Genomic DNA, 27,826 nt, shown 5'->3' with positions numbered 1-27,826 from the left:
TTTTTTTTACTGTATTATTGACTGTATGTTTGTTTTACTCCATGTGTAACTCTGTGTCGTTGTATGTGTCGAACTGCTTTGCTTTATCTTGGCCAGGTCGCAATTGTAAATGAGAACTTGTTCTCAACTTGCTTACCTGGTTAAATAAAGGTGAAATAAAAAAAAATTTAAAAAAATCCTACAATGTGATTTTCTGGATTTTTTCTTCTCATTTTGTCTGTCATAGTTGAAGTGTACCTATGATGAAAATTACAGGCCTCTCATCTTTTTAAGTGGGAGAACTTGCAAATTTGGTGGCTGACTAAATACTTTTTTGCCCCACTGTAAGTGGCCATTGGTTGAATTGATGTTATTCTTATGCAAAAAAATAATTGCGCCATTTCTAGATAAAAGCAACTATAAGCAGCTTCTGGGAGCCATGGACTACTCCTTCCTCTGTGCCTACGCTGTGGGAATGTACCTCAGGTAAGGCCTCATCCAGTCTGTCTATTTAACCTGACCAGGGGGAAATCTCTGGCTGTGTTATTCGCTAGAAAGGTCTTGGAGTCGATCCTGGACAGGTCAGGTGATTAGGAATACCCACCATTATCTTACTGCTAGCTGCGATTTTAACTTGAGCAAGAGTGTCAACGCTGAAGATCTGAGTTGGTGACAGTTTTGTATTTTATAAGAGGCCTAGTGATGTTAAGTCCTGAACCTGGGAGGAGATTGTGTCTATTCCTATGATTGTGTCATCATTGTGCGTCCCGCAGTGGCATCATCGGCGAGCGCCTGCCTATTCGTCTGTACCTGACGTTCGGCATGCTGATGAGTGGCCTCTTCACCTGTCTGTTTGGTCTGGGCCGCATCTACAACATCCACAACCTCAGCTTCTATATATTTGTCCAGGTGAATCAAACGCATACATAGAATGCCACACACACACACACACACACACACACACACACAAATGTTGGAGAAATCAGAGGACAACTATTCTGTATTCTGATTTTTTTTTCTAGCTGCTCTCGTTGCTCCCAAGTCTAACACAACATAATCCTCTGTGTGTTTCTCCGCTGTTTCAGGTGGCTAATGGCTTGGTTCAGACCACTGGCTGGCCCAGTGTGGTCACGTGCATCGGGAACTGGTTTGGGAAGGGAAGGTAAGCCCCAAGATGTGTTGTTGTTGTTATTATTCTGATGATTCCGCTATAGTTCAGATACGTTGAAGTTACAATAGGAATTTAACTTATGTTATTTGGTGTTCCCTACAGGAGGGATCTGATCAGAACACTATCCCAACCCTGTTTTAACTGATCGGAACACTATCCTAACCCTGTTTTAACTGATCGGAACACTATCCTAACCCTGTTTTAACTGATCGGAACACTATCCTAACCCTGTTTTAACTGATCGGAACACTATCCTAACCCTGTTTTAACTGATCAGAACACTATCCTAACCCTGTTTTAACTGATCGGAACACAATCCTAACCCTGTTTTAACTGATCAGAACACAATCCTAACCCTGTTTTAACTGATCGGAACACTATCCTAACCCTGTTTTAACTGATCGGAACACTATCCTAACCCTCTTTTAACTGATCGGAACACAATCCTAACCCTGTTTTAACTGATCGGAACACTATCCTAACCCTCTTTTAACTGATCGGAACACTATCCTAACCCTGTTTTAACTGATCGGAACACTATCCTAACCCTGTTTTAACTGATCGGAACACTATCCTAACCCTGTTTTAACTGATCGGAACACTATCCTAACCCTGTTTTAACTGATCGGAACACTATCCTAACCCTGTTTTAACTGATCGGAACACTATCCTAACCCTGTTTTAACTGGCATTCCCTACAGGAGGGGTCTGATCATGGGCATATGGAACTCCCATACCTCGGTGGGCAACATCCTGGGCTCTTTGATCGCAGGTTACTGGGTCTCCTCCAACTGGGGCCTGTCCTTCATCGTCCCCGGCCTCGTCATCGCTGCTATGGGCGTCGTCTGCTTCCTCTTCCTCATCGAACGTGAGTACTGCTCTGTGACTGGTTGTAGGAAGATTGGAAGGGACTTTCGGAGAAGTTTCCGTGCATGATTTTTGTCATGGTAAAACGTTTGCATGCTGACATCTAATCTTGACCTGGTTTTGTCTGCAGATCCAAATGATTTGAAAAGCATCCATGATGTACAGAACCCTGCTTCCAGCAACACTGTGAGTACTTATCATGTCTCTCTGGGTCTCCCAAAGCATCTCTTAGTATAGACGTAATATGGGGATGACATTTCAAAGGTATGAATCTCAGATAGACAAAGTCCCCTTGTTTTTTTTGTAAGTGCCATTTTGGAAATGTGTTGTGGACATTGTTTGTTTTGTTTTGTGAGCCATGAGTGGTTTCATTGTGCGTAGCCCACGTCTTCAGAATTTGCCTGAATAGCATCGTTTCCATAACAACTGTCTCCCACTTTATCCCACTGGTAGCAGCAGAGTACCTGAGTGTCACACGTCCAAAAGGGAAACAAAACATTCATTGTTTACAATGTGGGTGGATTCATTGTAAAATCTTTATTTAGGGTTATTCTTGATTGACAGGTGATGTTTTCATCCTCCCACACTACTTTGAACTGCGTTACAGATGTTTACATTGGTGGCTGCTGGAACACTGCATCTTGATGGTTGAAAACTGACTGTAGCTTCATGTGGATTCTGTAACATGATGGTGAAAACTGACTGTAGCTTCATGTGGATTCTGTAACATGATGGTGAAAACTGACTGTAGCTTCATGTGGATTCTGTAACATGATGGTGAAAACTGACTGTAGCTTCATGTGGATTCTGTAACATGATGGTGAAAACTGACTGTAGCTTCATGTGGATTCTGTAACATGATGGTGAAAACTGACTGTAGCTTCATGTGGATTCTGTAACATGATGGTGAAAACTGACTGTAGCTTCATGTGGATTCTGTAACATGATGGTGAAAACTGACTGTAGCTTCATGTGGATTCTGTAACATGATGGTGAAAACTGACTGTAGCTTCATGTGGATTCTGTAACATGATGGTGAAAACTGACTGTAGCTTCATGTGGATTCTGTAACATGATGGTGAAAACTGACTGTAGCTTCATGTGGATTCTGTAACATGATGGTGAAAACTGAATGTAGCTTCATGTGGATTCTGTAACATGATGGTAAAGGGTGTTGGTTTGTTTTCTCCTGTAGAAGCTGACCAATAGCTGTACTTGGTTTGTTTTCTCATGTAGAAGCTGACCAATAGCTGTACTTGGTTTTGTTTTCTCATGTAGAAGCTGACCAATAGCTGTACTTGGTTTTGTTTTCTCATGTAGAAGCTGACCAATAGCTGTACTTGGTTTTGTTTTCTCATGTAGAAGCTGACCAATAGCTGGAAAGGGGTGAATGGACATAACCAGCTCTATCATTCGTACAAACAAGGAGGCAAATCTCAGGTGTGTGTCTGTTTTTATTTGAGTTTGTGTTTTTTGGTTAATGTCTGTATCTAGATCTGTGTTATTAACCCTTGGTCTCCCTCTCAGAACTGGGACACAGAGCTGCTGCTCCCTGTACAGCAGGTGGTAGTGGTGAAGAGCGAATCGGAGCCCTCGGCCATCAGCTTCATGGGAGCATTACGCATACCGGTCAGTCACCTGAGCTCTCACACCACCCATATCACACACATACACACACACACACTTATGTATTGATATCCTTGTGGGGACCAAATAATTGATTCCCATCCCAAATCCTTTTTTCCTAAACCCCTAACCCTAAAACTACACCTAACCCTAAAACTACACCTAACCCTTAACCCTAAACCCCTAAAACTACACCTAACCCCTAACCCTAAAACTACACCTAAACCTTAACCCTAAAACTACACCTAAACCTTAACCCTAAACCCCTAACCCTAAAACTACACCTAACCCTAAAACCCCTAAAACTACACCTAACCCTAAACCCCTAAAACTACACCTAACCCCTAACCCTAAAACTACACCTAAACCTTAACCCTAAAACTACACCTAAACCTTAACCCTAAACCCCTAACCCTAAAACTACACCTAACCCTAAACCCCTAAAACTACACCTAACCCCTAACCCTAAAACTACACCTAACCCTTAACCCTAAAACTACACCTAAACCTTAACCCTAAACCCCTACCCCTAAAACTACACCTAAACCTTAACCCTAAACCCCTACCCCTAAAACTACACCTTAACCCTAAACCCCTAACCCTAAAACTACACCTAACCTTAACCCTAAAACTACACATAACCCTTAACCCCTAACCCTAAAACTACACCTAACCTTAACCCTAAAACTACACATAACCCTTAACCCCTAACCCTAAAACTACACCTAACCCTTAACCCTAAACCCTAAAACTACACCTACCCCTAACCCTAAAACTACACCTAACCCTAACTCCTAACACTAAACATACCCCTCACTCCTTATTCCTAACCCCTACACTAAACCTAAGCCTAACTGTAATGTTCAAGTCTAAAATAGCATTTTTAGTTGTAGGGAACAGCGAAATTTCCCAACATGTCAGAATTGTCCTTGTTTTACTATCCTTATGAAGACTTCTGGTACCCACAAGGATAGTTCTGGCTTATTATTATTGGACCATGCTGGTCATTTATGAACATTTGAACATCTTGGCCATGTTCTGTTATAATCTCCACCCGGCACAGCCAGAAGAGGACTGGCCACCCCTCACAGCCTGGTTCCTCTCTAGATTTCTTCCTAGGTTTTGGCCTTTTCTAGGGAGTTTTTCCTAGCCACCGTGCTTCTACACCTGCATTGCTTGCTGTTTGGGGTTTTAGGCTGGGTTTCTGTACAGCACTTTGAGATATCAGCTGATGTACGAAGGGCTAAATAAATACATTTGATTTGATAGTTAAACAGAAAGGCTACTGAGGGGAGGAAGGCTCATAATAGTATCTGGAACGGATGGATACCATTCCACTGTTTCCTCTCCAGCCATTACCACGAGCCCTCCCCATTTTTAAGGTGCCACCAACCCCGTGTGACACACACACACCAACGCCCAGGCCCTGTTCCCCAAAGCCCAGGGTGTTAAACTCATTTCCTGGAGGGCTTGTATCGGCTGGTTTTTGTTATTTTCTTTCAATTCAAGTCCAATTTAAGACCTACACAACCAGGTGAGGGGAGTTCCTATCTAATCAATGACCTTAATTGATCAAATCAAGTACAAGGGGCAGCGGAACCCTGCCGACACTCTGCCCTCCAGAGCTGTATTTTGACACACGTGCCCTAGGCTCTTAAATAGATCAAAAATAATTGCATAGGTACTGTATAAGCAACTGGGGAAAACGCTGGCCCTAAACATAAACCAAGTACCTTTCTATTCTAGACAACTATAGAGCTTTTATTTGTTGACAGTCTGCTTCTCTCTCTTTCTCCATCCAGGGAGTGATTGAGTTCTCTCTGTGTTTGCTGTTTGCCAAGCTGGTCAGCTACACTTTCCTCTTCTGGTTGCCGCTCTACATCACGAAAGCAGGTATGTAGCAGTGGTGGGAAAATGACTCGAATGTCATACTTGAGTAAAAGTAAAGATACCTTCACAGAAAAATGACTCGATTGTCATACTTGAGTAAAAGTAAAGATACCTGAACAGAAAAATGACTCCAGTAAAAGTGAAAGTTACCCAGCAAAATACTACTTGAGTAAAAGTCTAAAAGTATCTGGTTTCAAATGTACTTAAGGTCAGTGGTAGAAAAAGTACTCATCGTCATACTTGAGTAAAAGTAAATGCTATACATCAATGTCCTGATATTAAGCAAACCAGACGGCACGGTTTTCTTATTATTTTTCATTACGGACAGACAGGGGCACACTCCAACACTCAGACATCATTTACAGATCAGAGGCAGTAGGGATGACAAGGTGTTATATTGATAGGTGCCATAATTCTGTCCTGATTGATCATTCTAAATGTAATGAGTACTTTTAGGTGTATCAGGGAAAATGTATGGAGTAAAAAGTACATTATTTTCTTTAGGAATGTAGTGGAGTAAAAGTAAAAGTTGTCAAATATATAAATAGTAAAGTACAGATTCCCCAAAACACTACTTAAGTAGTACTTTTTAAAGTATTTTTACTTAACTACTTCACATCACTGGTACGTACATTATACTACACTCAGTTCACCAACACCCCCTGCTATATCTGTATAGAAACTCTATTTGGGCATTGTGGTGAGAGATGCAAGATATACTAGATGTGTCAGGGCATTCAGTCTTTGTCTTTTGACATTAGGTCTTTATGTTCCGTGGTCAGCTCTGCCAGGTAGTTACTCCCGTGCTCTGCCGGGTAGTTACTCCCGTGCTCTGCCGGGTAGTTACTCCCGTGCTCTGCCAGGTAGTTGTTCCCGTGCTCTGCCAGGTAGTTGTTCCCGTGCTCTACCAGGTAGTTGTTCCCGTGCTCTGCCAGGTAGTTGTTCCCGTGCTCTGCCAGGTAGTTGTTCCCGTGCTCTGCCAGGTAGTTGTTCCGTGCTCTGCCAGGTAGTTGTTCCCGTGCTCTGCCAGGTAGTTGTTCCCGTGCTCTGCCAGGTAGTTGTTCCCGTGCTCTGCCAGGTAGTTGTTCCCGTGCTCTGCCATGTAGTTGTTCCCGTGCTCTGCCAGGTAGTTACTCCCGTGCTCTGCCAGGTAGTTACTCCCGTGCTCTGCCAGGTAGTTACTCCCGTGCTCTGCCAGGTAGTTGTTCCCGTGCTCTGCCAGGTAGTTGTTCCCGTGCTCTGCCAGGTAGTTGTTCCCGTGCTCTGCCAGGTAGTTGTTCCCGTGCTCTGCCAGGTAGTTGTTCCCGTGCTCTGCCAGGTAGTTGTTCCCGTGCTCTGCCAGGTAGTTGTTCCCGTGCTCTGCCAGGTAGTTACTCCCGTGCTCTGCCAGGTAGTTGTTCCGTGCTCTGCCAGGTAGTTGTTCCCGTGCTCTGCCAGGTAGTTGTTCCCGTGCTCTGCCAGGTAGTTGTTCCGTGCTCTGCCAGGTAGTTGTTCCCGTGCTCTGCCAGGTAGTTGTTCCGTGCTCTGCCAGGTAGTTGTTCCCGTGCTCTGCCAGGTAGTTGTTCCCGTGCTCTGCCAGGTAGTTGTTCCCGTGCTCTGCCAGGTAGTTGTTCCCGTGCTCTGCCAGGTAGTTGTTCCGTGCTCTGCCAGGTAGTTGTTCCCGTGCTCTGCCAGGTAGTTGTTCCCGTGCTCTGCCAGGTAGTTGTTCCGTGCTCTGCCAGGTAGTTGTTCCCGTGCTCTGCCAGGTAGTTGTTCCCGTGCTCTGCCAGGTAGTTGTTCCCGTGCTCTGCCAGGTAGTTGTTCCCGTGCTCTGCCAGGTAGTTGTTCCCGTGCTCTGCCAGGTAGTTGTTCCCGTGCTCTGCCAGGTAGTTGTTCCCGTGCTCTGCCAGGTAGTTACTCCCGTGCTCTGCCAGGTAGTTACTCCCGTGCTCTGCCAGGTAGTTGTTCCCGTGCTCTGCCAGGTAGTTACTCCCGTGCTCTGCCAGGTAGTTACTCCCGTGCTCTGCCAGGTAGTTGTTCCCGTGCTCTGCCAGGTAGTTGTTCCCGTGCTCTGCCAGGTAGTTGTTCCCGTGCTCTGCCAGGTAGTTGTTCCCGTGCTCTGCCAGGTAGTTGTTCCCGTGCTCTGCCAGGTAGTTACTCCCGTGCTCTGCCAGGTAGCATTATTAGTATTGTCACTTGTTTTGTTTGCCAGAGGTGTTGAGATAATGTGCTGTCTGTCTGTCTGTCTCAGCTCACCTAGATGCCAAGAAGGCCGGAGAGCTCTCCACTCTGTTTGACGTGGGAGGAATTGTGGGTATGTTCCCTTTTTTTAGTTTTCAGTGGTTGTTTTTACATCTGTTTTTTTCATGTAGCTTCATGATGTCAAAACGAACCATATAACTGTCTTATGATCTGGATGTTTCTGCTCCTTTGTGTGTGTTTTGTGTCAGAGATTGTTTTATTTGTCGAGATTATCATTGGAAACTAATAGACATCATTCCTGCATCATTGGAATAGAACTACCCTCAAACCACTCCTATTTTCTTGATTGTTGTGCTCATCACATAGTCTGTCTGTCTGTATAGGGGGAATCCTGGCTGGGGTCATATCTGATAAGCTGGGAAAGAGGGCCACTACCTGTGCAGTGATGCTGCTGCTGGCTGCTCCTACTGTGAGTCTGTCCGTCTCTCTCTCTCTCGGTCTTGCTCTCTGTCTGTCTCTACCTCTTTCCAAGCCTCCCCTTGTTGTACAGGACAGGAATCACAGTTGATCATCTCAATGAATAAAAATATGAGCATGCATCATGAACCTTACAGGACATGTACACTGAGTGTACAAAACATTAAGAACACCTTCCTAATATTAATATGCGCCCTCCAGTTTTGCCCTCGGAACAGCTTCAATTGGCTGCTAACCAAGTTGGCTGCTAAACATGTGTATGTGACAAATACAATTTGATTTGATTGGTCGGGGCATGGACTCTGCCAGGTGTCGAAAGCGTTCCACAGGGATGCTGGCCCACGTTGACTCCAATGCTTCCCACAGTTATCAAGTTGGCTGGATGTCCTTTGGGTGGTGGATCATTCTTGATACACACAGGAAACTGTTGAGCGTGAAAAACCCAGCAGCGTTGCAGTTCTTGACACTCAAACCGGTGCGCCTGACATCTACTACCATACCCCGTTCAAAAGCACTTAAATCTTTTCTTTCCCGTTCAACCTCTGAATGGCACACATACAAAATCTACACTGAACAAAAATATAAAAAGTTAATTGTTGGTCCCATGTTTCATGAGCTGAAATAAAATATCACAGAAATTTTCCATACGTACCAAATCCTTATTTCTCTCATTTTGTGCACGAATTTGTTTACATCCCTGTTGGTGAGCATTTCTCTTTTACCAAGATAATCCATCCACCTGACAGGTGTGACATATCAAGAAGCGGATCAAACTCCATGATCATTACACAGGTGCACCTTGTGCTGGGGACAAAAGGCCTCTCTAAAATATGCAGTTTTGTCACACAACACAATGTGCGATTGGCACGCTGACTGCAGGAATTTCCACCAGAGCTGTTGCCAGAGAATTTAATGTTAATTTATCTTCCATAAGCCGCCTCCAACTTTGTTTTAGAGAATTTGGCAGTGCGTCCAACCGGCCTCACAACTGCAGTCCATGTGTAACCATGCCAGCCCAGGACCTCCACATCCCGCTTCTTCACTTGTGGGATCGTCTGAGACCAGCCACCCGGACAGCTGATGAAATGGTGGGTTTGCACAACTGAAGAATTTCTGCACTAACTGTCGGAAACCATCTCAGGGAAGTTCATCTGAGCGCTCGTCGTCCTCACCAGGGTCTTCACCTGACTGCAGTTCAGCGTTGTAACTGACTTCAGTGGGAAAATGCTCACCTTCGATGCTCACTGGAGCGCTGGAGATGTGTGCTCATCACAGATGAATCTCAGTTTCAACTGTACCGGGGAGATGGCACACAGCCTGTATGGTGTCGTGTGGGTGAGCTGTTTGCCGATGTCAACGTTGTGAACAGAGACCCCCATGGTGTGGCAGTGGGGTTATGGTATGGGCAGGCATAAGCTATGGACAACGAACACTATTGCATTTTATTGATGTCAATTTGAATGCACAGAAATGCCGTGACGAGATCCTGAGGCCCATTGTCATGCCATTCATCCTCCACCATCACCTCATGTTTCAGCATGATAATGCACAGCCCCATGTTGCAAGGATCTGTACACAATTCTTGGAAGCTGAAAATGTCGCAGTTCTCCCATTGCCTGCATACTCACCAGACATGTCACCCATTGAGCACATTTGGGATGCTCTGGATCAACGTGTACGACAGCGCGTTCCAGTTCAGGCCAATATCCAGCTACTTCGCACAGCCATTGAAGAGGAGTGGGACAACATTCCACAGGCCACAATCAACAGCCTGATCAACTCTATGTGAAGGAGATGTGTCACGCTGCATGAGGCAAATGGTGGTCACACCAGATACGAACTGGTTTTCTGATCCACGCCCCTACCTTTTAGGTATCTGTGACCAACAGACGCATGTCTGTATTTCAGTCATGTGAAATCCATAGATTAGGGCCTAATGAATTTATTTCAATTGACTGATTTCCTTATATGAGCTGTAGAATCGTTAAAATTGTTGCATCCTGGGTCTATATTTTTGTTCAGTATATTTCAATTGTCTCAAAGTTTTTATAAATCGTTCTTCAACCTGTCTCCCCCCATTTAATCTACACTGATTTTGAAGTGGATTTAACAAGTGACATCAATAAGGGATCATCTTTCACCTAGATTCACCTGGTCAGTCTGTCATGGAAAGAGCAAGTGTTCTTCATGTTTTGTGTACACGGGTGTTCTTAATGTTTTGTGTACACAGGTGTTCTTAATGTTTTGTGTACACAGGTGTTCCTAATGTTTTGTCCACTCAGTGTATTTGATAGCTGTTGTTTTTTGTTCTTTGTTTCAGCTTTATGGCTTTTCTATGATCAGTGAGTTTGGACTGGGACCCACCATCGGTAGGGATAAATTCTCATATTCTCCAGTTTGTGTTGAGGGATTGACTGAATCCTCTCCTGAGCCCATTGACTTATATAGATATTGGCTGTGCTATTTTGACTGTCAATGACTTACAGGTGAACAGTGTTATGTCACAAGCTTGGTTGGTTTTGACATTCAACCAACGATCAAGTGAATGGTGTTTTGATGTGCCGTGTACCTCCTAGGTATGCTGCTGGTGTGTGGAGGGCTAGTGAATGGACCATATGCCCTTATTACAACAGCAGTGTCTGCTGATCTGGTGAGTGTGTGTGTGTGTGTGTGTGTTGCGAGTCTGTCTCGCTATCCTTTTACACAGTTTATAATCCTCCCTAGTTTTATCTTCCTAAATTTTTGAGCGGCCATACTATTTCAGTATTTCCTGTGTGTGGGCCTCTCTCTGACCTCAAATCCCGTCTCTCTCTGACCTCAAATCCTGCCTCTCTCTGACCTCAAATCCCGCCTCTCTCTGAACTCAAATCCCGCCTCTCTCTGAACTCAAATCCCGCCTCTCTCTGAACTCAAATCCCGCCTCTCTCTGAACTCAAATCCCGCCTCTCTCTGAACTAAAATCCCGCCTCTCTCTGAACTCAAATCCCGCCTCTCTCTGACCTCAAATCCCGCCTCTCTCTCTGTTTGACCTTTTGACTCCAGGGAACACACAAGAGCCTGAAGGGCAACTCGAGAGCCCTTTCTACTGTCACAGCCATCATCGACGGCACAGGATCAGTAGGTTAGTCTCTCGCCCTCTTCTCCGGGTCACCTCCAGCCCCACCAGTAGATCCTACATGATAAAATAGCTCCACGAGGCGGTAGCTAACGACCACGGGTTGCTTTTGAATTCAGCATAGGACTATCTCTGTCACTTACTAACTGTCCTGGGATGATGTGTTTTCTTCTCAGGTGCAGCGATAGGTCCCCTCCTGGCAGGAGTGTTGTCGTCACGGGGATGGAACCAGGTCTTCTACATGCTGATGGCAGCTGACTTCCTAGCACTGGTGGTGTGTGCACATGCTAATCTTCTAAGTAGTTGACCTGAAATGTGCATTAATGTGTGTGTGGATTTCATGAAATGAGGTTTTAATGTGTGTGGATCTCATAGAATGAGGTTTTAATGTGTGTGGATTTCATGGAATGAGGTTTTAATGTGTGTGTGGATTTCATGGAATGAGGTTTTAATGTGTGTGGATTTCATAGAATGAGGTTTTAATGTGTGTGGATTTTATAGAATGAGGTTTTAATGTGTGGATTTCATAGAATGAGGTTTTAATGTGTGTGTGGATTTCATGGAATGAGGTTTTAATGTGTGTGGATTTCATAGAATGAGGTTTTAATGTGTGTGGATTTTATAGAATGAGGTTTTAATGTGTGGATTTCATAGAATGAGGTTTTCATGTGTGTGGATCTCATAGAATGAGGTTTTAATGTGTGTGGATCTCATAGAATGAGGTTTTAATGTGTGGATTTCATAGAATGAGGTTTTAATGTGTGTGGATTTCATAGAATGAGGTTTTAATGTGTGTGGATTTCATAGAATGAGGTTTTAATGTGTGTGGATTTCATAGAATGAGGTTTTAATGTGTGTGGATGTGCTTTCTCTGTAGCTGTTGCTGCGGCTGGTGACAAAGGAGCTGACCTCTGCCAACGTGGTTAAACCTCGTTCTGGCAGCACCACAGTAGAGTAAGTGACTTCTCTCTGTTTGGTGTATATTCTACTTTTATTTTCTTTTACCTTTATTTAACCAGGCAAGTCAGTTCTTATTTTCAATGACGGCCTGGGAACAGTGGGTTAACTGCCTGTTCAGGGGCAGAACGACAGATTTGTACCTTGTCAGCTCGGGGGTTTGAACTTGCAACCTTCCGGTTACTAGTCCAACACTCTAACCACTAGGCTACCCTGCCACTCCGGTATTAGGGTGGTATCCAGGCTTGATAATCACGATTGAGGCCACTGATCATACCACCAAGACATGCTAACCTCCTCTGTTATTGGTCAAAGTGAGAGGTTAGCATGTCTTTGGGGTATGATCTTTGACCTTCTGTAACTTTCTCAATCATCATTATTCACGATTCATTCAGGATTATCTGTAATCATGGTAGCATCCACATTATAGTAGAAATGTTAAGAAACATATTATATTCTTATTTATAATAAAAAAGTAACTCCAAAATGACACAATACATTATTTACCATTAATTTCTATTGGGCACAAAATAATCTGAAACGCAACGAAAACTAATTGCAAATGCATCCAACAAGTTTGTAGTCACAAGCTTGATGTAGTCATTGTGCTCTAGAACAACCGGACCAAATACTTCATTTTTGACTACTTTATTTATAAGACTCTTTAGAGGTGTCAATTTTGACGTGTAACTTTTTGAGAGAAGACTAAATGTATTACCTGTTAAACACAATCTCTTTCTTTGAGCAATTGTACAGTGGCAAGTATGTGAATCCTTTTGGAATTACCTGGATTTCTGCGTAAATGTCACTTAAAATTTGACGAAGTCACAACAATAGACAAACACAGTGTGCTTAATACTAATAACACACAAATTATTGTCTTTTTCTTGTCTATATTGAATACATCATTTAAACATTCACAGTGTAGGTTGGGAAAAGTATGTGAACCCCCTAGGCTAATGACTTTTTCCAAAAGCAAATTGGAGTCAGCTAAACTGCCTCTCTCTGACATCATCCAATCAATGAGATGAGTTTGGATGAGATGAGTTTGGAGATGTTCGTTAGAGCTGCCTTGCCCTATATAAAATAAAAAAAACATTTACAAAATTTGAGTTTGCTATTCATAAAATGCATTGCCTGATGTGGAACCATGCCTCGAACAAAAGAGATCTCAGAAGACCTACGTTTAAGATTTGTTGACTTGAATAAAGCTGGAAAGGGTTACACAAGTATCTCTAAAAGCCTTGATGTTCATCAGTCCATGGTAAGACAAATTGTCTATAAATAGAGAGTTTATAGACCAGTTCAGCACTGTTGCTACTCTCCCTAGAAGTGGCCGTCCTGCAAAAATGACTGCAACATGGCAGAATGCTCAATGAGATTAAGAAGAATCCTAGAGTGTCAGCTAAAGACTTACAGAAATCTCTGGAAGATGCTAACATCTATGTTGACGAGTCTACAATACGTAAAACACTAAACAAGAATGGTGTTCATGGGAGGACACCACGGAAGAAGCCACTCCTGTCCAATAAAACAACATTGCTGCACGTCTGACGTTTGTAAAAAAGAAAACACCTGGATGTTCCACAGCGCTACTTGCAAAATATTCTGTGGACAGATGAAACTAAAGTTGTGTTGTTGTTTGGAAGGAACACAACACTATGTGTGGAGGAAAAAGGGCCCAGCCACACCAAAACCAAAACCTCATCCCAACTGTAAAGTATGGTGGAGGGAGCATCAAGGTTTGGGACTGCCACTGAGCCTGGACAGCTTGCGATCATCGACAGAAAAATGAATTCCCAAGTTTATCAAGACATTTTGCAAGAGAATGTAAGGCTATCTGTCCTCCAATTGAAGCTCAACAAGTTAGGTGATGCAACAGGACAACAACCCATTAGACAGAAGTAAATCAACAACAAAATGGCTTGAACAGAAGAAAATATGCCTTCTGGAGTGGCCCAGTCAGTCCTGACCTCAACCCGATTTGAGATGCTGTGGCATGACCTCAAGAGAGCGGTTCACACCAGATATCCCAAGAATATTGTGGAACTGAAATAGTTTTGTAAAGAGAAATGGTCCAAAATTCCTCCTGACCGTTGTGCAGGTCTGATCCACAACTACAGAAAACGTTTGGTTGAGGTTATTGCTGCCAATGGAGGGTCAACCTGTTATCCAAGGGTTCACATACTTCGTCCAACCTGCACTGTGAATGTTTACACAGTGTGTTCAATGAAGACATGAAAACGTATAATTGTTTGTGTGTTATTAGTTTAAGCAGACTGTGTTTGTCTGTTGCTGTGACTTAGATGAAGATCAGATGAAATTATATGACGAATTTATTCAGAAATCCAGGTCATTCTAAAGGGTTCACATACTTTTTCTTCCCACTGTATTACTATAAAATAATATAATTATCAAAATGTTTTGAGCATACAATATAGCTCTATTTGTATTTTATACAGTCATTTTTGCTCATCTTTATCGAGGGTGTCAATCATTTCGGAACCCCCACTGTATGTCACAGAAATACTGATAAATCAGTCAGATGAACTTGTGGATATCATTTTTATGTCTGTGTGTATTATGATGTAAGTTGGGTGGTTTCGCTAGTCAATGCTAATTAGCGTTAGTACGATGATTGGAAGCTTCAAGGTTATTATAGTCAAAAACTGAAACTAAAATTGGGGAAACTATTTAGTAAACTGAAATAAAATATTTAAAAACTTTTGAAAAACTAAAACTATACTGAAACAACTTATATTTCACTTTGAAACAAACTAAAAATACATTGTTTAATTGTAGTTCGTTTTTTCTCCCGTTCTAAAATCAAATCGGGTTTTCAACCTTTTTTTTTCCTAATGGGGTTTGTGAGCTTTTGAATCTGGCGGGTAAATGCTGACAGTAGATGGCAATCTTTCAAATAGGCCTGGCTTGTGCATCACTGTCACTAGCTATCAGTGGCTAACAGGGACAAAATCTGAGGGAGGTGGCGGACCATAGCTGTGAACAATGGCAGCAGCAAACCCAACACCAGCTGTGGCCGATCGCAAAAGGCTAAGCACAAAAGATGGCAGCGTGTGTAGAACAGTGGCTTAACAAGTCAGTTCTTATGCCGTAATTGAAAATAAGAATTTGTTCTTAACTGACTTGCCTGGTTAAATAAAGGTTAAAAAAAAATAAAAGTGGAAACACCCAACCAATTTTCAAGTTCATCTTAACAGCGCCCACAAAGAATTTCAGGATAAAGATGAGGTGAGACGGGCATTTTATAAATTAAATTTATTTAGTTTTTGGAATTCGGTCAGGATTCAACTCCTAGTATCATATGAACACACATAAGACATGGAAAATTGGTTGAATTGCATGAATTTAGCATTAACAAACAAGACGGGTGTGGACAGTTGGGGTCGCGTGGTGTCGGGGGTTTGTTACTATGCCGATAAATGACAATATCCATCTGGAACTTTGCCACCAAGGAAATGTGTGTAACCAAACCATCTCAAAAAGTACTGGAGTACCCCTGCTATAGGCCTACAACACATACTGTCCCTAACACTAAAACTGAAACTAAATCATATAAAGACTAAATAATAAATGCTTTTATCAAACTGAAATGGAAAAGGTAAATCAAGTCTGAAAACTAATGGAAACTAAACTAAAATTTCAAATAGAAATAAAAACGAATAAAAATCACAAAACTATAAGGTGATACAATCTTCGGCAAAATCATTCGCAAGAAGATTCCTGCAAAAATATTATTTGAAGATGAGGTACATTAGCGTATGCATGAAAAGGTGTTATCCCACGAGTTCATCTTGCTAAGTAGATAAACTGCTTAATTTCCAGAATCTTACATGCTTTTTATTAGAACATGTTTTTACAAATTCCAAAAGGAAATCCATATCAAATGATCTACTATCCCACCAAATTCCTAGGTATCCTTATTGAGGAAAAATATTGTATTTAAATTCTCTCTGATAAAATTGCAAAGGCTATCGGGTGTCATGGGACGAGTTCAACATCTCATCCCAAGAAAATATTTGTTTTTATCTGTAGCCTATTACACCTTAAAATAATAGATTATCTCAGATTGCAATATAGTCTGGGCCACTACTTATAAAAACAACCTCAATAACATCCTTCCTTCTCCAAAATTGTTTTGTGAGGATAGCAACTCACTCACAGTCGTGACAGTTCCTCGCCTTTTAAATCCTCAATATTTATGTCAACCATCTTCAAGTGTGTCTGTTTTTGTATTCCAAATTAAAATGAATCTTCTCCGTTTCTTTCCAAACACTATTCAAATTCAATATTAAGGTTCCTCGTTATTCTACAAGAACTGCCAGCGATCTCCACATCCATTTTTTTCCGTACAAGATTGACCTAATCTTCCATCACATCTGTTGTTTTGGAACAGTCTCCCGGACCACCCAATGATGTATATAAACCCTGGATTGCTGGTGCTTAGTATTGGTCATTTGAATCCACCAGTCGGCCATATTGGCGCTCCACAGTAGGAGCAGTCTTCCATGTGAAAGCATGGCATTGTACAGTATTTCAATTAAATGTTTCAAAGACAAAATTACAAGGATTTAAGTATTGTTTTTGCTGTAGTGGGGACAATAATGCTAGTAATCTCAAAGACTTAAACTTTAAGAAAAACATTTTTAATAGATTTTTTTATATTTAGCTTTAGCTCACATAATATAATTTAAAAGTGTGCATTATGGTGTATGTATAATAGATGGTTTTACAATGGTGGGGGAATAGCAAGATGGAGGAACGGTGGCTTCAAAACAGCGCCCACTGTTAGTCATCTAGTGTGTTATATATATAAGTTATTGGAACCACCTCATGCACTGCAACACCTTCAATTCCTTCAAATACAAAATGAAGGAATATCTACTAGACATTCCATAGAATGACTCATCCCAATAACCTCTGCCATATATCCATAATAATTATGCTGATTCGTGATTTTGACTGGCTGAGAAAAGCTGCATGTCTGTCTGTCTTGTCCAGAATCCCGACCCCTACACGTTCATTACTATGGGACAGCTGGAGATCGAACTTTCTATCTCATCCCTAATCCCGACCCCTACGCGTTCATTACTATGGGACAGCTGGAGATCGAACTTTCTATCTCATCCCTAATCCCGACCCCTACACGTTCATTACTATGGCACAGCTGGAGATCGAACTTTCTATCTCATACCTAATCCCGACCCCTACACGTTCATTACTATGGCACAGCTGGAGATCGAACTTTCTATCTCATCCCTAATCCCGACCCCTACACGTTCATTACTATGGCACAGCTGGAGATCGAACTTTCTATCTCATCCCTAATCCCGACCCCTACACGTTCATTACTATGGCACAGCTGGAGATCGAACTTTCTATCTCATCCCTAATCCCGACCCCTACACGTTCATTACTATGGGACAGCTGGAGATAGAAAGTTCGATCTCATCCCTATCCCGACCCCTACACGTTCATTACTATGGGACAGCTGGAGATCGAACTTTCTATCTCATCCCTAATCCCGACCCCTACACGTTCATTACTATGGGACAGCTGGAGATCGAATTTCAATATTGAAACAATGTTGCAAATGTCAGAGAGGGGGAGAGAGAGAAAGCGAGGTTTATACAAATCTCCACTATTGTAAACCAATTGCTAGTCTAAAAGAAATGGGAGATAATGTCTCGATGCTTTTTATAGTGGAGCTCAAGTTTATTAATTGCCTGGCTGGGCTGATGAGACAGTGCATTGCACAGTGAGATGGAACAGAGTAAATAGCCATTTCAGCATCATAGATTTAGCTGGTGGTAACTTGTGGAATAGACACTGGGCTGGAATGTGTTTTTAACCAATAATCCTCCAGGGTAAGACCCCACCCTTTGTATAAATCCCATTATTAACTGAGTGGTTTGAGCTTGAAAGCTGATTGGCTGACGGCTATGGTACATCAGACCATATACCACGGGTATGACGAATCATTTATTTTTACTGTTCTAATTACGTTGGTAACCAGTTAATAGTAGCAATAAGGCACCTCTGAGTTTGATATATGGCCAATATACCACGGCTAAGGGCTGTAGTATCAAGGGACTCCGCATTGCGTCGTGCCTAAGAACAGGCCTTAACCGTATGTTGGCCATATACCACACCCCCTCGTGCCTTATTATTAAATAACCTTCTGCCTATCTTTGTCCCGTAATAATAATAATTATTATTATTATTATTATTTAATTTGAACCTCCTTTCTCTTTATTTTTTTTTATCTGGTTCATCATGTTTTCATTTATTCTTTCTGTAAATCTATTTGTTTCTTATATCAGGATACTTTTTTGATTTTGTTCTATAAACATTTGAAAGTGAGAAGTGCCTTTAACGAGCATCTCTTGTTTTTTTACCTCATGCAAATAAATAAATCATAGTCCCTGATCGAATTCCGTTTTTCTGTTTCTCTCTTGTAGGATGAAAGAGCACTGAGCACTTTGCACTAACTCCAGACAGAGGAGTGAACAGACTGTCCCTCAGCACAGACACACACGCTGCATCTTATGCCACTAACCTGTACCTCCGTCCAGTAACTGAACTGAGCTAGTGTGAAGCAGCACCTCCTTAGAACCGAATGAAAGCCGATTGAAGATTCGGTAACAAGATAATAAGCAACCAACCAAGCCATCCAAAGTTCCTCTGAGCACGTACCACTATAACTTTTGTTTTACTTGTTCTACAGCACACTGGGCCTTAAATATAATATATATATATATATTTTGCTGTCAGGTCTGCCTTATGGAACCAAAGATTGTGTGGAAATGCATTATAATTGATATGAAATGTATTAGTATAATTTTTTTAAAGTTGCCATTATATTATTCTGTTCTGTGGTGTATTTTCTCTGTAAATGAAGTATATACAGGTACTGCTATTTTGTATTTGTATATGATCAACAAATTATGTTTGGTGACTTCAATCCTATGAATGTAACATTTTGTGTTAGAGTTGGTATGTAGAATTTCATACTCAAACTGATGAGGAGGATCAATAATTTCTGAATTAGCTTTTCTTTAGGCAGTGCAATGTTGAAAACGTTAGTGATGATGTTTTATGTAGATGTAGAAAATATCAAATACCATCATCCCAAACCTTAAATGATCATATAAAAGTGAGTTCATTTATTCTGCCTCTACAATGTGAACATTTTGAATGTGTTCCTTTTGACTAATGCCTGCTAACTCAAGTCCCTTTTTATAGTGTAAATAGCACAAAATGCCAAATGAGTGAAGAAATATAGGTGATAATCATCTTTATAAACAAATATATATATTCTTAACTTTCATGATGACACATGCAGAGGCTGTGGTCAATTCCAATTCACTTGCTGTGTTAAACAGAATTGAAGTGGAATAGACCCCATCCAACAACATGTCCATTTTATTTATGTGGAGATAGAGCACATCGTGGAGGAAGATAAAACGTTCATCTAAGTTCTTCAGTGGTAGTACTTGAAATAGTGTGTGCCTTTTGTTGTTTGTCAGGCAGTTGCTTCGTTCAGTGACGTATGTGTGAGCCTTACTTGATTACTATAGCTACATGGTCTTGGTGACAATTGTAGATTTGTAATGAACTCTTGGTAAATAAATAAAAATGATGGCATGTCTGTATTACCAAATTCTCTGGAAGCCTCTATAACCAAAGCAAAATATCTCAATCTTGGTTTTGAAGCATAATGTTGAGTTGTTTTGTCAACCAAGCTAAAGGTGTTCCAGTCAGGGTGAAGAGTGGTCTGAAGTCTCTAGCTGTCTCAGCTGGGGGTGGAAGATGTAAACAAAAAACCGGTACACTTTTGACAACTAGTCCTCCACTGAACTGACACATTATCTCTCTCTCGCAGGACTGTAATAAACATTAACAGTCCTTAACAAATCAGTCATAACTGGTGGTAAGCTGCTCATATTGTGCCTAAATAAACCAGAATGTAATTATTCAGGATTATATGGCTAAATTCAATTAGTGTTTATTGAAGGTATAATTAGTATATTGTTTTGATTGTCGATGACTCATCTGACATGCATCACAAAACATCTGAGCTGACTCGAGTCTGCAAAACTGGATATGTTATCGAGTGAATCTCACAGGCGGGTTCCCACGCAAGAAACTAAATTCAATTTGAAACTTCCCTTTTCACAGTGCTTGCTCCTGGCTTTGGTTATCTCTCCTTAGCTCATATCCTTTTTTTAAATTCCTTGACAAATAAATACAGTTTATTTAGATGATTTTAATAGCCATACTCAGGGTATAATTTAGCCTGTGTTTTTAAAAGTTGAATGGACGTAGCGGACAGACAGATCGACTGCGTGCTGGGGGTTGAGTGGGCGACCTGCAGGCAAACCTGTACCAGCCGCGCCTGCTTCCTTCAGGAGACCCAGTAACTATGGCGATGAGAGCGAAAAAACGCACTGGGCACACATGCCAGTTCAACGTCTAGTTTTGACTTAGGCCTACATGTGGTTGAGTTGTCAACTAACGTGAATTCAACGTGAAATCAATCAAACATTTTACCCTGTCATTGGATTTAGGTTAAAATTATTATTTTTAAATACGAAATGCTCTTAAATTGATGACTTTGCTAAACCAATCGGTTTTCCACATTGATTCAACGTCATCACATGGCATTGTTTGGTTTAAAAGACATGGAAACAACGTTGATTCAAGCAGTTTTGGCTCAGAGGGAAACTGTATTTCCTGCTCTCCAGTTTATGTGCGATTGTTGAGGGAGGCTGAGACGGGCGGGAGGGGGAGAAGAAAGGGAGTTTATGAGATGAGAGAGAGCTAGGTAAGTGACGGAGAGAGATGATGTTGAAACGCTAATTTAATTTCCCCATTCAGAGACGCACCGACCGCTCTCGGGGGGGTTCCAGCTCGACCACCGACGGAGCGGAGCGGTGGCCTATAGCCCACATTCCGAGTCCTCGACCTAGGTGACGGCGAGACAGGCTAGAGGGGAGGAAAGAGAGAGATGGGATCAGCTTCGTCGGTGTATCGAGTAATCTACCTGGACGTCGATGGCAGAATTCAGAAGGTAAACTGTCAATCAACCGTTTTATATCTTGTCAGCCTGTTTCATCATCAACTACTACACCCTTTCATGTACCTTGCAAGAGGTCCAATATTGCATGAGAAAAATTAGGAAGAAAGGTGCAATGATAGTTTTGCTTTATATAGGATAACCTCAGTTATCATACTATAAATAATAACAATTCAATGAATCTATTCGCACATGTTGATGCATATAGAAAAACAGAATGTTCAGAAAATCCTGTACATTGGACACATTCACAGTAATCTCTAGTTTCTTATGGTGAGTTCTCATACTTCTGAGCTCTAGTCCGAGTTTGACTGTGTTACATTGTATTCTTGTCATTAGGTCTGGTTGGTTTCACGTTGCCAAATGTCAAACGAACAAAAATTGCTAAACTAAACCACGTGTCCATGCAGGTAATTTGTTTCTTGGACAAATAGGCCTGTGCTCACGTTAACAACTATCACGAAGCATCACTTCATTTAAACTTTCGATTTGGTCTTCCAACAACATGCGGGAGGAAACTGCGCAATAGCCGCTCTAAATGCGACGTGAATAGTCTACATTCAGTAGCCTTTCCTCATCTATGCGCTGCAACTCACATAATGTTTCAGAGATGGTCAAATTATGTTGTTGAACGACCAAAGTGAAATAATAGATTGGGACACACAAGTGATACTTCATGATAATCATAAATTGATTTAACGTGAGCATATTTGTCCAATAAACAAATTACTTGCATGAACATGCGGTTTTGTTTTGGAATTTTATACTGAACAAAAATATAAACGCAGCATGTAAAGTGTTGATCCCATGTTTCATGTGAAATAAAATATCACAGACATTTTCCATATGCGCAAAAAGGTTATTTCTCTAAAATGTTGTGCACAAATTTGCTTACATAAATGTTAGTGAGTATTTCTCATTTTCCAAGATAAACCATCCACCTGACAGGTGTGGCATATCAAGAAGCTGATTAAACATCATGATCATTACACAGGTGCACCTTGTGCTGCGAACAATAAAAGGTCACTGAAATGTGCAGTTTTTCACACAATACAATGCCACAAATGTCTCAAGTTTTGAGGGAGTGTGCAATTGGCATGCTGACTCCAAGAATGTCCACCAGAGCTGTTGCCAGAGAATTTAATGTTAATTTATCTACCATAAGCCCCCTCCAATGTCATTTTAGAGAATTTGGCATTATGTTGAACCGGCTCACAACCGTAAACCACGTGTAACCATTCCAGCCCAGGACCTCCACATCTGGCTTCTTCACCTGCGGCATTGTCTGAGACCAGCCACCCAGACAGCTGATGAATCTGTGGGTTTGCACAACGGAAATATGTATTCTCAAACTGTCAGAAACGGTCTCAGGGAAGATCAAATGCATGCTTGTCGTCCTCACCAAGGTTCTTAACCTGACTGCAGTTCAGCGTTGTAACTAACTTCAGTGGGCAAATATTCACCTTCAATGGCAACTGGAGCGCTGGAGAAGTGTGCTCATCACAGATAAATCTCAGTTACGAGATCCTGAGGCCCAGAGATCCTGAGGCCCAGAGATCCTGAGGCCCAGAGATCCTGAGGCCCAGAGATCCTGAGGCCCAGAGATCCTGAGGCCCAGAGATCCTGAGGCCCATTGTCGTGCCGTAGATCCGCCGCCGTTGCATGATGTTTCAGCATGATGTTTCAGCATGATGCGGCCCCATGTCGCAAGGATCTGTACACAATTCCTGGAAGCTGTAAATGTCCCAGTACACACACTTTCTCTTTCTGTTGCTGTCACACCCTGACCATAGTTCGCTTTGTATGTTTCTATGTTTTGGTTGGTCAGGGTGTGATCTGACTGGGCATTCTATGTTGTGTGTCTAGTTTGTCTGTTTCTGTGTTTGGGCCTGATATGGTTCTCAATCAGAGGCAGGTGTTAGTCATTGTCTCTGATTGGGAACCATATTTAGGTAGCCTGTTTGGTGTTGGGTTTTGTGGGTGATTGTTTCTGTCTCTGTGTTTGGGCCTGATATGGTTCTCAATCAGAGGCAGGTGTTAGTCATTGTCTCTGATTGGGAACCATATTTAGGTAGCCTGTTTGGTGTTGTGTTTTGTGGGTGATTGTTCCTGTCTCTGTGTTTGTTGCACCAGATAGGACTGTTTCGGTTTGTCACGTTTTTTGGGTATTGTTTGTATTTTCATCTTTATTAAAGATGTTTATAAATAACTACGCTGCATTTTGGTCCTCCTCCCCTTCGACAGAAGAAAACCGTAACAGTTGCTTCTTCAGCAAATCACGTTTTGAAACATTGCACTATGTTTATGAACCTGCGTGGAATGGAAAAATATGTGTAGATGTAGAGTAACATTTTGGTGACAGCATGATCATTTAAGTGGGCAAAAATAACAGTCTTAGAGCTAATAGTTTTTTGCGGTTGCTTAGAGGGAGGGAGTACAGGTTGAAGAATAACTCTGTTGAGGATTAACATGAGAGGACCAGCTTTTTACTGGGTCTACTTTGCTGGACCGTTGTATAGTTCTAGAAAAGTTCTGGAACAGTTCTGGAATAGATCTGGGACAGTTCTGGAATAGATCTGGGACAGTCTATGTAGACTGCCTCTACCATACTTTAAGCCCATCTTCTGTCGTTTTAAAACGCATGTACTTTACATCTCTTTATTATACCCTCCATGCTGGATTCTAGGCAGCGATTGTTCAGGTTTCTTACTCGAGCAAAACCTCAGCAAATCTTAACTTGAGATACATCTAAAACCTTTGATTAAATCGCTTGGAATACTTGCTTTATGACATGCATGCATCTAATATTAGGATTTGGCACAAAGACCAATTTTGATAATGTGGTCACAAACTCCCTAATCTCATCCAGTCTGTATCTGTTGTACTCCATGTGAACTACCCTCCACAAACACAGCCGGTATAGTGGGTGTAGACCCCGTCCAGAGGTCTGTTTACACTTAGGCCTACACCCAGTGGAGTAGAGGAGACTGAAGACCAGGACCATAAAGAAGACATATAAACACCTTTTATGATGCTCCGATGGCTCTTTGCATTTATTGCAGTTCATGTCACTTTTTCTACAGTTTTTCTATAGTTCTCTCTTTAATGTTTCTCTGTGAGCTTGTTTGGCCACTTGTTATAGGATATGCTGTGGTGTATAGGCTAGTAGTCTGTGAATCCACATCTGTGAGCTCATAGAGAGAGATTAATTTATTTCTGTGTTTGAGCTGTTGTTCTCTTTCTGATGCTGATCTGTTTGTTCGTTTGTCATTGGTCAGTTGTTGCTTGGGAAAAAATATGGCACCTTGTCTCTTTCTCTCTCCCGCTGTCATTCTCTCTCCCTCTCTCCCGCTGTCATTCTCTCTCTTTCTCTCCCGCTGTCATTCTCTCTCTTTCTCTCCCGCTGTCATTCTCTCTCTTTCTCTCCCGCTGTCATTCTCTCTCTTTCTCTCCCGCTGTCATTCTCTCTCTTTCTCTCCCGCTGTCATTCTCTCTCTTTCTCTCTCCCGCTGTCATTCTCTCTCCCTCTCTCCCGCTGTCATTCTCTCTCTTTCTCTCTCCCGCTGTCATTCTCTCTTTCTCTCTCCCGCTGTCATTCTCTCTCCCGCTGTCATTCTCTCTCCCTCTCTCCCGCTGTCATTCTCTCTCCCGCTGTCATTCTCTCTCCCGCTGTCATTCTCTCTCCCGCTGTCATTCTCTCTCCCGTTGTCATTCTCTCTCCCGCTGTCATTCTCTCTCTTTCTCTCTCCCGCTGTCATTCTCTCTCCCTCTCTCCCACTGTCATTCTCTCTCCCTCTCTCCCACTGTCATTCTCTCTCCCGCTGTCATTCTCTCTCCCGCTGTCATTCTCTCTCCCGCTGTCATTCTCTCTCCCTCTCTCTCCCGCTGTCATTCTCTCTCCCTCTCTCTCCGGCTGTCATTCTCTCTCCCTCTCTCCCACTGTCATTCTCTCTCTTTCTCTCTCCCGCTGTCATTCTCTCTCCCGCTGTTATTCTCTCTCCCTCTCTCCCGCTGTTATTCTCTCTCCCTCTCTCCCGCTGTTATTCTCTCTCCCTCTCTCCCGCTGTCATTCTCTCTCCCTCTCTCTCCGGCTGTCATTCTCTCTCCCTCTCTCCCACTGTCATTCTCTCTCTTTCTCTCTCCCGCTGTCATTCTCTCTTTCTCTCTCCCGCTGTCATTCTCTCTCCCTCTCTCTCCGGCTGTCATTCTCTCTCCCTCTCTCTCCGGCTGTCATTCTCTCTCCCTCTCTCCGGCTGTCATTCTCTCTCCCTCTCTCCCACTGTCATTCTCTCTCTTTCTCTCTCCCACTGTCATTCTCTCTCTTTCTCTCTCCCACTGTCATTCTCTCTCTTTCTCTCTCCCACTGTCATTCTCTCTCTTTCTCTCCCACTGTCATTCTCTCTCTTTCTCTCTCCCACTGTCATTCTCTCTCTTTCTCTCTCCCACTGTCATTCTCTCTCTTTCTCTCTCCCACTGTCATTCTCTCTCTTTCTCTCTCCCACTGTCATTCTCTCTCTTTCTCTCTCCCGCTGTCATTCTCTCTCCCGCTGTTATTCTCTCTCCCGCTGTCATTATCTCTCTTCCTCTCTCTCTCTCTCTCTCTCTCTCTCTCTCTCTCTCACTCTTTCTCTCTCCCGCTGTCATTCTCTCTTTCTCTCCCTCTTTCTCTCTCCTGCTGTCTTTCTCTCTCCGTCTCTCTCTCTCTCCCTCTCTCTTTCTCTCTCCTGATGTCATTTTCTCACCCTCTCTCTTTTGCTTGTCTATGTGATGCTTCATTTTCTCATACTGTTACTGGTATCAATCTCTCACACCCACATTCTCTCTCTCCTTTCCTTTATCTCTCTCTCTCCTTTATTTCTCTCCCTCCCTCCTTTCTCTCTCTCTCTCTCCTTTCCTTTGTTTCTCTCTCTCTCCTTTGTCTCTCTGTCCTTTCCCAAGGCTAGCTTTTTCAAACAGAAATTGCTTCCTGTAGCACTAATTCCAAAGTTCTGGAACACTGTGAAGTCCATGGAGAATAAGAGCACCTCTTCCCAGCTGCCCACTGCACTGAGGGTAGGAAACACTGTCTCCACCAATAAATCTACAATAATTGATAATATCAATAAGCATTTTTCCACGGCTGGCCATGCTTTCCACTAGCCCGGCCAACATCTCAGCCCCCCTAATCCAGGCAGCAGATGTTCTGAAAGAGCTGCAGCACCGTACCTTCTCCACTATGCAATCTGGTTTTCGAGTCCGTCATGGGTGCACCTCAGCCACACTCTTAAATTATATCACAACCGCCATCGATAAAAGACAGTACTGTGCAGCCGTCTTCATCGACCTGGCCAAGGCTTTTTACTCGGAAGACTCAACAGCCGGCAGACTCAACAGCCTTGGTTTCTCAAATGACTGCCTTGCCTGGTTCACCAACTACTTCTCAGATAGGGTTCAGTGTGTCAAATCGGAGGGCCTGTTCTCCGGACCTCTGGCAGTCTATATGGGGGTGCCACAGGGTTCAATTCTCGGGCCGACTCTTTTCTCTGTGTACATCAATGATGGGCCTCCCGCCCGACTAGCATCACTACTCTGGAAAGTTCTGACCTAGAATATGTGGACAACTACAAATACCTAGGTGTCTGGTTAGACTGTAAACTCTCCTTCCAGACTCACATTAAGCATCTCCTATGCAAAATTAAATCTAGAATCGGCTTCCTATTCCGCAACAAAGCATCCTTCACTCATGCTGCCCAACATACCCTCATGAAACTGACTATCCTACCGCTCCTTGACTTCGGCGATGTCATTTACAAAATAGCCCCCAACACTCTACTCAGCAAATTGGATGCAGTCTTATCACAGTGCGATCCGTTTTGTCACCAAAGCCCCATATACTATCTACCACTATGACCTGTATGCTCTCGTTGGCTGGCCCTCACTACATATTCGTCGCCAAACCCACTGGCTCCAGGTCATCTATAAGTCTTTGGTAGATAAAGTCCCGCCTTATGTCAGCTCACTGGTCACGATAACAACACCCACCAGTAGCACGCGCTCCAGCAGGTATATCTCACTGGTCATCCCCAAAGTCAACACTTCATTTGGCCGCCTTTCCTTCCAGTTTTCTGCTGATAATGACTGGAACGAATTGCAAAAATCTCTGAAGCTGGAGTCTTATCTCTAGCTTTAAGCATCAGTTCAGAGCAGATCACTGTACACAGCCAATCTGTAAATAGCACACCCAACTACCTCATCAACCCTCTTACTCTTTTGCACCACAGTATCTCTATTTGCACATCTATCACTCCAGTGTTAATCTGCTAAATTGTAATTATTTTGCCTCTATGGCCCATTTATTGCCTACCTCTTTTTTATTTTTTATTTTGTTTTTTAAATGTTTTTTTTTTTCTTTTTTTCGTGGTATCCAATTGTTGTAGTAGCTACTATCTTGTCTCACACTGCGCCCAGCCCGCCACAGGAGTCA

At 42.5% G+C, this 27,826-nt stretch overlaps 2 protein-coding genes across 4 annotated transcripts in view; both read left to right on the top strand.

Moving 5' to 3' along the window:
- LOC115113639 (glucose-6-phosphate exchanger SLC37A1) overlaps positions 1-19,939 on the top strand; it is a 34,252-nt gene extending 14,313 nt beyond the window's left edge. Inside the window, exons 5-20 of the mRNA XM_029641515.2 lie at positions 387-465; positions 753-888; positions 1,065-1,141; positions 1,852-2,018; positions 2,148-2,203; positions 3,380-3,457; positions 3,545-3,646; positions 5,446-5,536; positions 7,764-7,826; positions 8,098-8,183; positions 10,512-10,560; positions 10,768-10,841; positions 11,234-11,312; positions 11,483-11,580; positions 12,184-12,260; positions 18,746-19,939. Coding sequence (XP_029497375.2) covers positions 387-465; positions 753-888; positions 1,065-1,141; positions 1,852-2,018; positions 2,148-2,203; positions 3,380-3,457; positions 3,545-3,646; positions 5,446-5,536; positions 7,764-7,826; positions 8,098-8,183; positions 10,512-10,560; positions 10,768-10,841; positions 11,234-11,312; positions 11,483-11,580; positions 12,184-12,260; positions 18,746-18,761 — 1,328 coding nt within the window. The 3' untranslated portion in view covers positions 18,762-19,939. The remainder of the gene's footprint in view (positions 1-386; positions 466-752; positions 889-1,064; positions 1,142-1,851; positions 2,019-2,147; positions 2,204-3,379; positions 3,458-3,544; positions 3,647-5,445; positions 5,537-7,763; positions 7,827-8,097; positions 8,184-10,511; positions 10,561-10,767; positions 10,842-11,233; positions 11,313-11,482; positions 11,581-12,183; positions 12,261-18,745) is intronic.
- A 1,058-nt stretch (positions 19,940-20,997) lies between these two features.
- Positions 20,998-27,826, top strand: part of LOC115113630 (high affinity cGMP-specific 3',5'-cyclic phosphodiesterase 9A-like) — a 63,184-nt gene continuing 56,355 nt past the window's right edge. For 2 of the 3 annotated variants that reach the window (XM_065016055.1, XM_065016053.1), the window contains exon 1: positions 21,000-21,357. The gene's annotated coding sequence lies outside the window, so the exon portion shown is untranslated. Of the gene's footprint in view, positions 21,358-27,826 lie in introns of all 3 variants that reach the window. The other variant, XM_065016056.1, reaches the window with a different exon arrangement.

The sequence above is a fragment of the Oncorhynchus nerka genome, linkage group LG3 (genome assembly GCF_034236695.1).
Source record: "Oncorhynchus nerka isolate Pitt River linkage group LG3, Oner_Uvic_2.0, whole genome shotgun sequence".
Taxonomy (NCBI): Eukaryota; Metazoa; Chordata; class Actinopteri; order Salmoniformes; family Salmonidae; genus Oncorhynchus; species Oncorhynchus nerka.
This window is presented reverse-complemented; position numbering and strand designations above follow the sequence as displayed.